Source organism: Lipophrys pholis (assembly GCF_963383615.2).
Source record: "Lipophrys pholis genome assembly, chromosome: 10".
Classification (NCBI taxonomy): domain Eukaryota; kingdom Metazoa; phylum Chordata; class Actinopteri; order Blenniiformes; family Blenniidae; genus Lipophrys; species Lipophrys pholis.
Genome location: NC_137640.1, coordinates 23,269,882 through 23,281,929, shown reverse-complemented (window position 1 = coordinate 23,281,929; position 12,048 = coordinate 23,269,882). Strand labels below are relative to the sequence as shown.

General features: G+C 41.9%; 1 protein-coding gene across 1 annotated transcript; it reads right to left on the bottom strand.

Annotated features, from left to right (window-relative positions):
• Positions 1 to 5,286: 5,286 nt before the first annotated feature.
• On the bottom strand, positions 5,287 to 12,048 carry ncl (nucleolin). Its single transcript, XM_080473378.1, has 16 exons — positions 11,870 to 12,048; positions 10,758 to 10,841; positions 10,569 to 10,674; positions 10,088 to 10,213; positions 9,678 to 9,794; positions 9,410 to 9,556; positions 9,227 to 9,310; positions 8,929 to 9,052; positions 8,512 to 8,648; positions 8,299 to 8,425; positions 8,053 to 8,189; positions 7,652 to 7,781; positions 7,022 to 7,164; positions 6,697 to 6,823; positions 6,034 to 6,302; positions 5,287 to 5,948 (listed from the first exon to the last, which is right to left on the bottom strand). Exons 1-16 carry the CDS (start codon positions 11,885 to 11,887, stop codon positions 5,884 to 5,886), a joined length of 1,941 nt encoding a protein of 646 aa, XP_080329504.1. The 5' UTR covers positions 11,888 to 12,048; the 3' UTR covers positions 5,287 to 5,883.

Sequence of the window (12,048 nt, the reverse complement as noted above, 5' to 3'; positions counted from 1 at the left end):
CAACTATAATGAATTAGTATATCTTCAACATGATACACGCTGCATACATTTATTTTTATGTGATTTTAAAACTAGAATGTGCAACATCTCTATTTTCTTTTAAAAGGGGTCATATTATGCAGCTTTTCAATACTTTCTCATGGGTCTCGTTACAAAAATATTGTAAAAATATTTCCCCAAATCCTGCGTTTTCTTGACTTTCATCCATTTGAATATTGGATCAAATGAGCTGCATTCAGAATCTGCTGTGTCTGTGTGAGCTGGACTGGCTCCGCACACGCATGCCCATCTTGGGAGGAGGAGGAAGTACTTTCCTCTCGTGGTGCCATGTGCCAGAGCAGAGCTGCCTAATTGTGGGAGGAGTCAAAGGGAGGACCTACCTTGATTGGGATTGGCTTGAGCCTGGTCTCAAAATGACAGCTGAAGCATACTACTTTACTTTATGACTCGATATTTACCAAACCATTTGCTTTCATCTTCGCCTAAAATAAGCTTTTAGAAAAGTTGATATTTTATGGTAAACTTTTTACTCTTTTAAAAAATAATCATAAAAGGTTGCAAACAAAGACTACCACGGATACCTGGATGTTTTGGATACTATTGGTATGAGTTTTGATGTGTCTTTATGTTGTGAAAACTGTGAAAGTCACAGACTTTGCAGTTCATTGTGCAATTAGTGACCTATAGGGACTTCTCTTTAAACTTGAGGATACTCTTGGCTTTAGGGTCAGTGTTCATAGCCTGAGCGGCCATTGCCCACTGTAGTTGTGTCCTATTTCATTCCTCACTCATCCCCTCTAATCTGTAGTTGGCAAACCTCGAAGAAGTTATGACTCCAAAACCCACAAACAGAGAAGTAGGATTTAAAGTACTTAATGGCTTTTGCTGTTAAAGCTCTCCCTTCAAGTCGAAGGTGAACTTTTAAATCCCATTCTAAAACGACGAGAGGAAACCACTTGGTTTTATGGCTTGGAGAACTGAGGTATCAACCTCAAGTCAAACTTTACTGTAATTCCAAGTAAACGTCCCACTCCGGTGATGATGTTTGTTTGTATGCTAATGCACAGCCAGCTTTCCAGCCTCCCTGCAGACTGGAGCCTCGTATTTGCCGACACTAATTAGGGGAAGCGTTTGATGGCAGCATGGTCAATCGGTCAGCCGGACGGGATAGAAGCTTTCACACCAGCCTTCTACTTGCTTCAAAGGGCTCCTTCACTATAGACGGGAATGTCACCGTTCAGGCAGATCTTGAACAGAACGGCTGGCAAAAAGCTATTATATACTTTCAAATCATATATACACTGGATTGCATGGCTGTTGCTGACTACTAGATAATACCCACCATGACGTTTAAAAACAAAAACAAAAAGAGAAAGAGAAAAAAAAAAAAACTAAAGGCCAAGAACATTTTAAATAAATAATTTTTCTTTTTTTTTTAAAAAAGCTGGCCAAGACACAATAACATAGTTATCTTCACGTAGTGATCATTTGGAAAATGTTGATTGAAGGACGGACCACGTGGTGGATCAGTGGTTAACGTTCTCGCCCGGGGCCATATTTGAAGTTTACATGTTCTCCCAGTGTGCGCGTGGGTTTCCTCCGGGTTTCGTCCCACAAAGACATGCATGTGAGATCAAATTGGAGATGCTAAAATTGCCCCCCGGTGTGAATGTGTGTGTGGTTGTTGGTCTCTGTGTGTTTGCCCTGTGATAGACTGGAGGCCTGTCCAGTTTGTCTCCCATCCTAAGCCGGGATCGACTCCCATCGCCCTGACCAGGATGAGAGGTAGAGGAGGTGGATGGAAGTATGATTGAAGGACCACACTTTCAATGACAAATGGGAAACAGGCATAATCTATCAATACGGTGCAGTAAGAGAACACTGTGTAACCGTGGCCTTGATAACACCACCCTGCTGTAATTACAGGATTAGTGGGGAAACAGGGTTTCTCCAAATGTAATAAAAGCCACATCAGCTCAGGCACCCTTTGCTATCTTAGCAAAAAGCTGGGATACTACTTTTATTTTTATTTTTTTACTTCCTTTTTCTGTTCTTCAATAGTTCTTCAAGGTTATTGAATCAAAACAACATTCCTCCTGTCATCTAATGTTTTCTTGTTTATTACACAACGGGTACTTCTGACAGAAGAATCCAGTTGGAGGAGAAACATCTTATGAGTGCTGATATGTCACAGTTGCATCAGTGTGACTGGTTACTACAATACTGAGGTGTTTTATCCTAATGGGATGTACATGAAATAGGAATGTACAAATATATATACATGACTCAAAAGAGTTGAACCTGCCTATGTTTCTCCAACACTGTGGAAATAAAGTTAATGAAGAATCTTTGTCCAAAATCCTTTGTTATTTAGCAGCAAGAGGAGTCAAAACTACAAAAGGTTTGTACTCAATAACAACTACTCCTTCATGGCAAAATGCCTTGAGCAAGGGCCTTGAACCCCGGCAGCTTCCAAGGGTGCTGCGCTGCAGCAGCCCACTTGTTTCAGTATATTTAGTTCAGGTTATGATTAGATTGGACGTGTTAAATACAGAGTCAAACCCAGACTGCAAAACCATTTATCGAAAGGGATTAATAAAAATGTATTATAAGTAAAAAAAATATTGATGTTGTTGAACAAATACTCAAGTTGAAGTGCAATACTCCTTTTTTTTTTCTTCCAAAATTAAGTACTACTCCATAATACTTGATTCCTATCTGAATCTAATTGTATTGTCAATACGCCATGGTAGGAACTGCTCCTAAATAGAAATAAATCGCCATACTAATAAATAAAAATATGAGTAACTCTAAATACTACCTAAATACAGTCATTTGAGAATTTACTTTTAACTGAAAATAAATGGTTCATTGATCAAATACAAAACCTGAGATCAGACCCGAGTGACAGGCAGTGACAGCAGCAGTAAAACGTTACACATGCAGTAAACCGTGGTATTCCCTACCGCAAACGCGCAGGAAATGTGACAGGGACAAGTTTGCATTGAAGTGGCCTCTTAGCAGAAAGACCGTGATTGTTCCAGGCTCCCTGTTTCACACTGGTAATAAGACCAAGGCTTTGTGACTTCTGTGCTATAGGACACCATGTACAGAACATAACAATGACAAAGATCCACTGTGAGGGAGACCGTGAGCAGCTTGCAGCTTGAAGAGTGTCCAAATTAGACGTTCTTCTAGACCAGTGAGATGGGTATCTGTCTCTCTGCTTTCTCCCCTTCACAAAGCCCTGATTACTCACTGTTTTCAATCATGAAAATGGTTTCATATATTGAGATTTCACATGTTTTAGTAATCATGTGGTCAGAGTGTTGAAATATCAGCACCCTTGACTTTGTGAGTCATGTGTTCTTCCCTATTTTTTTCAGTTTAACGTTTCAATTCTATAGAATATAACATTTCCACAATGTATTTTAAATTTTCGTATTTTTTTGCCGGATTGGAGTGAGCAAATGAATTTAAAACCACACAGCAAGAAATCAGGAAAAAAAAAAAAAAATGGTTCAACAAAAAAAGAAAAAGAAAGAAAGAAAAAGGGAAAAACACAGGTCATTCTAGAAGGCAGACATAACGCCACAGAGAAAAGTGAGTCTAACCTCTGTCACTGTTCAAGGCATGGGGCAGCAGATCTCTAAATAGGGGTATTCATTGGTGCTATCATCAGTGCATCCTGCCCAAGCACCTTCAGGAACAAAGATCACTGTTTCGCTCTTACAGCCGTGAGATGACAGCATGATGTCCCCTGTCTGCTCGTTTCACCGAGAAAAGACCTCCACAAGGCCGGGGTCAGTGTTTGCCAAGTCGCACCAAGAAATCACCAAGCAGAACCAGTTATTCTACAGCAGGAACTGAGATTGAATAACTCACAACGGACAATTACGCTCTTAAGTATTTGAATGGCGCCTTTATTTCAAACAATGAATACAATATAGGCTCAACACGCTTGAATACGGGTGGGAGGGAGAAGTTGCTGAATATGTTCTACCCCCGTTTCTAGTCTTTTGCATCAGGTAATCTGTTTTTCTTTTTTATGTTTTTAGAACACATAAGTGTAATCATCTATTGCTGTGCATAAGTGGAGCTTTCTTTTCACATATACAAATGACATTGTTTCATTGTCGACTGTGATCTGACACGTCATGTGCAGGCCTGAAGCATGTTATGAGCCACAAAAACATTTGAACCACCTTGGACAATGTGACCATTCTATGTCTAGTTTTGCAGAATTTAGCAAACCCAAGGCATTCAAGCAGGTATTGTTCTACCAGCCACTTGAAACCTCCTTACTGACAGCCATCAGCAACTCCCCACAGACAGACCCATTAAGGCTGCAGGTCTGAAGAAGTAACTTCGGCCTGAGAAAACAAGCAGACATTGTCATCACACACACTAACACACACGCACACAGGTTGAGAAACACCCCCCTCTGGTGGGCAATGGCGTTTATACTTTATCTTCTATACCTTCTTTGCTGGTTTGGACCAAGATTGGATTCCACACTGGGCAAATGGGTAGTGAATCACAAACACATTTCTGTCAACTATGTGGTCTTTTGATTAACACTGAATGAGAATATGCTCAATCCTAACTACAACATCGGCATTAGGCCCACAGTTTATTCATAGTGGGGGGAAAAATGCTGAGAAAAGGAAAATTCATGAACAGAGAAGCCTGGACCACAACTTTGATGTAAATTGAAAAATAAACATATAGAATATACATATGTTTTTCACCCCTACATTAATAGTTTAACCTGGAAATTTTGCTGGAACTTGTGAATAAACAGTCTACACTGTAAGGACATTTTAAGGAAAGTTGGTCGAGCAGGTCAGCTGCCATTTCCAAGGTTGGCGTGATTGTGTCAGTGTATACGTATAATTTGGTCCTGTTTTAACGCTGCTTGAACTCTGGAAGCTCCGCATCCACCTTAGTGTACTTTCGTAATTTGTCTTCACCTGGGTCGAAGTACCACAAATCAGTCTTGTTTAGTTCAATTGAAGGACATCTTCAGCATGTACATGACCTGGTGAGTGACTACTGGAAGACGGGCGCCGACACATTTGAATCAAAATTATGCATTTGGATAAATGTTCCACATGAACATTTCATTACACTATAAATAAAATGAAACAAATTGACAAAATGCTTTCAATAAGGACAAATATTTATTTAAAAAAAAAAAAAAAAAAAGAACATTCCAAGAATCAAGTTGAAGTTTCAGATTGAGGACAATGAGAACAGACTATTTAAGAATCACCACCTACAAGGTTCTCTTTATTAGTCAATGCACTACAAATATTTTATGTTACATACAGTTGTTTTTTTTTTTGTTTTTCTTTTAATTGTCAACCCACACATCGACTGTGCCCCACCAAAACTTGACATAACGCAAATTAAAATATGCTTCACACAATACAGTGAAAACATGGCATCTTAAGCAAAACAAACAATGATAGGGTATTGTGTTTTTACAAAAGATAAAAGAATCATACAAAGTGTTTAAATTTACACATTGTATCCGACAGGACAAGCATTACATCGCATTAAACTTGTGTGCCAGAACCATCCCATTTGACTCCTTTGGGGGAAAAAAACAAAACAAAAAAAGAACAGAAAAAGAAATGTGGACAAGTGGTGCAGGTTTGCATTCAGGACATTTATTCACATGTAGTACTTTAGCCGATATCGTCCAAGTACCATTCTGGCACAGGAGAGGGTGGAAGGGAGGAAGGGTTGATGTCTAAATAAAGGGCTAAAATGCCCATCAACAGTTAAATATATACCAACGGCACTCTCTGGAATGTCCAAAAACTCTGAAAATTGATGAAACCAGAGTCCATTCAAAAAGTGAAATGACCAAAGGGTTTAGTCATCAAACTTGATCTTCTTTCCCTGGGGTTTCGCTCCAAATCCACCGCCACCTCTTCCACCTACAAGGAGAAGATGGACAACCAGTCAAATGACAGCCAAAATAGAAAGCAGTGAAGGTCCTCTTTTTTTAAAGTAATCGCTTACCTCTAAAACCCCCACGTCCACCTCCACGAGGACCTCCCCTTCCTCCGCCACGTCCACCTCCTCTGCCGCCGAAACCGCCACGACCACCTCCCCTGCCGCCGAAACCGCCGCCGCCGAAACCGCCACCACCCCTGCCTCCGCGGAAGCCACCTTCACCCTTGGGTTTGGCATAGTCCAGGGTCACCTTGCTGCCATCGACATCTCCATCCTCCATGGCCTCCTTAGCTGCCTTGCAGTCGTCCTCGTTGTCAAAGTCCACGAAGCCAAAACTTCAAAGATAAAATACACCAGTCATCTTTCACATCACAACAGAAAACAGCATATGCAGCCAAATTTCATAGCAAACAAAAGAAGCTATTGTCGGTTTAACCACTAGATGAGATTTAGGCCACGTTTACATGACAAATTACTGAAAACAGTCACATGGAGACCCTGTAGTTTGCAAGGCGCTCCACTAATGACTTTTTTTGTAATACCACTCATGTATGCATACAACAGCAAGATGTGAACATTCACGCTCCTTTAAACTCTTCCTATAGGCTGACTCAACATCTGAAGCAGGCAGTGTTTACTTTAGAGAAGCACTCAGTTTGTGAAACTGTCGTTTTCACCTCAACAAGGCTTTAATAACTGGAGCCAATATTTTTACTTCTCGGAACTTACCCTTTAGATGATCCTGTTTCCCTGTCTGTGACGACTCTTGCTCCTACGGCCGTCTCAAACGCATCCTTCAAGGTATAATCTGTTGTGGACTCAGAGAGACCCTTCACAAAAAGGGTTTTAGTTGGACCTAAGATGGGTGAGAGAAAAAAAAAAACCAATTTTAAATGAGTCACAATACATCAGCCATTGACATTACATTGTTATGCATCAAGCAGATCAGGACTTGACTATCAGTTTGTCATCAAGTTTCAGGAGATCCAAAGTATCATCACATCTGCCTTCATTCATGCTACAGTATTAAAAGAAAAAGTAGTGAGGGACCCACCTGAGTTCCCCCTGCCGCCATCTCTGCCGCTGCTGTTCTGGCTGTACTCAAGTCGGATTGACCGCCCTTCAATTTCTGTGTTATTGAGGTTTTCCAGAGCCTCCTTGGCGTCGTCTGCGCTCTCGAACTCCACAAAAGCAAAACTAACAAAACAAACAAGAATTGAGGAAAGTTCATTCATTGCTCCATTTGTCTGACACCAACGTTGGGAACAAGCATCTCTGGCTGTACAGTCTCAAATTGAGACCCTTCTACATGTAGCACAGCAGACATGAGCAACACCCAAATGCAAACAGGGCAAGCTTGTTCTAACTGTGCATTTCTCTGCTTCTCGTGCGAATCCGTACAAAATCACAGGTATGATTAAGAGGAGCTCATGAGAAGGTCCAAACATCTTGGGCAATATGATAAAATGTTCATGTTATTTTCATTAGGGCTTAGCCCACAAAGAGGGCATGGTTGTGTGCCCAGAAATTCCACTACAAATGTTGATTTTGCAGCAGTGACGCAGAACCACAACAGGCCTGGTATAAATACTGTCATTTCATTGGATGGGACCGATTTCTTGATGTAGTCGTGTACAGATGTATCTTGTGAAATCTTTGTATGGATGGGGTACAAGACACTTACCCTTTGGGTCTGCCATCTTTTTGAGGAATCCTTATTGACACACACTTTTCAAATATGGACTGTAATGCGTCTTCTGACGCACTGAAGGAAAGATTATTCACTACCAAAGTTTTACAAGCTGGTGCAGTCCCTAGAAGAGAAAGTGGGGGGGGGGGGGGGGGGTGCCGGCGTCAGTATTATTCGGAGGATAATTCTTCAAACCAAAGATTTATTGAAATGAATGCATACCAAACACAGAAGATGTACATGATAATGAGCCTTTACATTGAGTGCTAAAAAAAAAAAAAGCGCAAAACTATGGCTCCTTTAAGAAAGCTTAATACCCAAACTGTTCATTTGTGATATTCAACAGCAACATTTCACTCAGTTTGAGAATCAGTGTATCAGATTCACAACTTTACCTGCTGCTTTGCCACCTTTCTGGCTCTTTTCGCCAACATAATCGACCATGATAGAGCGTCCCTGAACATCGGCACCCTGGGCTTCTTCCAGCATTCGCTCCGCTTCAGCCTCGGTTTTAAACTCAATGTAACCAATACTGGAAGCAGAAAAAGAAAAGGTTGGGGGTTTAGAAACTACACCAAATTTTGTCTTTAAAAAATATATATATATATATATATATATATATATATATATTTCAGTCTTACCCTCTATTTGAACCACTCTGGCCTGGAGGTATTCTTATGTCAACCGCATCTTCGAAGATTTCCTTCAAGTCATCAGTTGTAGCAGAGAACGGAAGATTTTTTACGAAGAGTGTGCGTGCATCTCTCTCTGTAGAAGACAACAATGTCAACAAACGTTCCAACCAGACCCCAGAAAACACTTGCACACAGGACCAGAGAGGAGTAATGCTTTACCTTTCTTGCCCTCCTGTGCGTTTTCTTTGCTTCGGGCCCTGTCCAACTTGATCTCCAGGCCCATGACCTTCTTGCCATTCAGCTCAAGTGCCTTTTGCATGTCCTCCTCAGAAGCAAAGTCCACATAGCCAAATCTCCTATTGACAGGAGGAGAAAAACCATGAGCACCATCCTGCCTTAATTGGATTGTTGCAGACTTCACTCACATCTTCCTAGAAGGCTACCATTCAAAAGGAGCATATAAATGTATCCCAATGTACAAATTATCTGGATCTCAAGAAGTTGTAATACTTATGCATACTGGATGTAGTTGCAACATGTCATTTCAAGTAAAAGTAACTGAACTAAACAAATCAGCACACTGGCAACTAAAGTATCTAAACACATACTAGTGTTAAGTTTTAATTGAGTGCTTACTTTGACCCTCCCAAGCGAACATCAGCGATCTCAAGGCTGTGTTTTGAGAAGAATTTCTTCAGCGACACTTTGATTTCATCAAAGTCCTTGTTTGAATTCAAGTTTCCAACAAACAGACAGAACCCTGGAAAAATGGAGAACATTCACCCTGAAATACATCTAATACACCAATAACTAATAAATTAATATGCAACAGATTCAGAACAATAAAGGTGACATCATGTATCAGTATTAAGTCCCTTGTGATCATCATAAAATGCAAACTAAGGTGAACGAGCCTGGGCATTTCCCCACATACCTTCGCCTTCTGCTTTCGCTTTCTTGGCTGGAGGCGTTTCTTTCTGTGCTTTTGCCTTTCTCTTTCCGGGAGTCACGGGGGCTTCTGATCAGGATGGACAGTAGAGTTAGAGCCACAAATCACCATCACTGCTGCCCGGCAGTACGTCAAACATGTCACAAGTTCACCTCAATCATAACTCACCTTCCTCTTCCTCATCATCATCTTCCTCATCGTCGTCATCCTCCTCCTCATCGTCGTCATCATCGTCGTCGTCACCAGCCTTCACCATTCCCGCTTTCTTTCCTGGGGTGGCTGCTGGGGCGGGCGCTGTATCCATGTCATCTGAATCTAAGACGACAATGATAGTAATCCATTAAGGACCACTTGATGCACAAATAGACACTTGGGGAAACGTCAATGAGGAAAATCCTAAACAGAGTTCACAACCAGGAAACAAAACTCGTCCTACCCTCATCGGACGACTCCTCTTTTGCGGGCTTGCCTTTAGCCTTTGCGGGTTTAGCAGTATTCTTAACAGCCGGTTTGGCTGTTTTCTTGGGGGGCGGAGCCTCTTCTTCCGACTCATCTAGACACAACGCACAGACGTTTTGAAACTGCAGATCAAAACTAAAACACTTGGTGTCTTATCAAAAACAAGGCGCAAAACTGTGACAGCGTTTGAGGATAGAACCGGCAGACATGAAACACACCGGCACCGAAGACATAGCGTTGCCTTTACTTTTCCTCCGTACATTACACGCATGAGTACTACACAACTACATGCATGCCAAGAAATGGAGGGTGTGGCGATTTACATCAAACGACTTCCTGAGATTACATGAATATAAACTGCAAACACAGCAATCGAGAAAGACTTACCATCATCTTCGTCATCATCATCATCGTCGTCAGACTCTTGTGCCTTCACAGGAGCCTGCTTGGGTTTAGGCGTTACTTGTGCAGCCTTCTTCTTTGGTGGGGGAGCCTCCTCCTCAGAGGACTCCTCTGGAGAAGATTCAAAGAAAAATGAGCAACTTAATTTCGATAAGGTTCTTTCCCTTTAAATGGGAAACTAGCCTGGTTAAATGCCAGCACAAAGATCACTAGTTTCACGTCAAGTAAAAGACATCTCAGATTCAGCAGGAAATAGTCGCCTTATGCATTTTATCAGCACATGTGGACCACATTTCCCATTGTGATTTGACTCCATGTGATCAGAAGGTATTCAAATTACAATTAAGTTATTCCCACAGAGGACTTTCGATATAAAATTGGGGAAATTTAGCTGTAATCTTTTTTTTTTTTTTTTAAATGGACTCTTATTGCCCTAAAGTTTACGTAAGAATAATCCACAACTCACCAGACTCATCGTCGTCGTCATCATCATCATCATCTTCACTTTCTGCCTTTTTAGCAGCAAAACCATTTTTTGATACAACTGTGGCCTTTTTCACAGTTGGAGGAGTCTGCCATTTGAGGGAGAAAAAAAAAGTTAATTTAAATTCATACCACTTCTGTGTGCACCATCTATAAACCACATGTACTGTACCTCTTCTTCACTTTCTCCTTCACTGCTTTCCTCTTCCAAAGCTGGAGGAGGAACTTTTGTTTGTGTAGCTTGATTTTTTGCTGCCTATAAAAGAAAAAAGATTATTATTATTATTATTTTTTTTTATTTTTTTTTTAAATTGGAAAGAAAGAAAAAGGAAAAAAAAACCCAACACGTGTCTCGAGTCCAGCACCTGGCTGAGGTGACGAGGCCCACGGGGGCAGCATGTGCACCCACGACGAAGTTTAAAGTTGAAAAAAATTAATAAAACCAACTCGAAACAGTGCCTAATCACAACAACCACCGTTGGTCTTAAACGGCCCGAGGGCTTGTTGTGCCAACGTGCTTATGGTCGCCCCCCTCGTGTCACTCAGGGCAGGCGCACAACCCACGTGGAGCTCGTGAGGTAGACCTGCTAGCATGCTAGCTACTCTTTCCTGTACGGAAGGGAAAATCAAACTTCACTCGTGGCGAGTGTTTCGAATCACGCGTTGTTAGAAAACTGCGTGGCGTCGGGATTGAAAAAAAAAAAAAAAGCCCCGACTCTAAACCCTTACAATCACGGCGCGAGCAAAACAAATTAGCTTCAGCCCACTTGTATCGCGCTGGGCTAATGCTAACGATTAACGCGTGTAAAGTCCACGGATTGAGTCTAAAATCGCGTGAAAAAGTGAGACATTAGGGGGCTCGTGCAGTTAAGCTTGCATCTTTTGTGTCCGTTTTTAGTGCTGTGCGCAGGTCGAGGGCGCACATGAATGCCATCTTGAGTTGGTTAGCGGGCCCGGGAGCCAGTAGCAGCGCACAACATGGCTGCTGCCCACCGTTAACATACGTTCAGCACGGAGGCTCTCGCGCTCTCTCCGTGGATTTCCTACCGCGCGCGTGGTAATACCGACAAAACGGCACGTCCTCGCGACATAAATTGCAAAATGCGGAGGTATGCATACGTGCGTCCTTAATGCGACCCGTTTTCTTTAACGAACGCAGCAACGTCTGCGCGAAGGCCTCACGCGTAAAACATCATGGCTTCTTTCAACATTCAAGCACGCCATTTCGCAAAAAAAAAAAAAAAAAAAACAGGGTAAAAAACAATCGGCGCGGTTCGCTCTTACCTTCGAAATCTTCACCATGGCTGCGTTTGGTGGTCCTGTGTGTCGCAAATCGGTGAACCTTTGGAGAAGACGGGACTGCACGTGAATCAACCCGCACAATCGGACATTGAGCAGGAAAGACTGATTAGAGGAAGACGACGAGCTTCTTAATATCCTGCCATGCGCGCTCACGTCCGTCC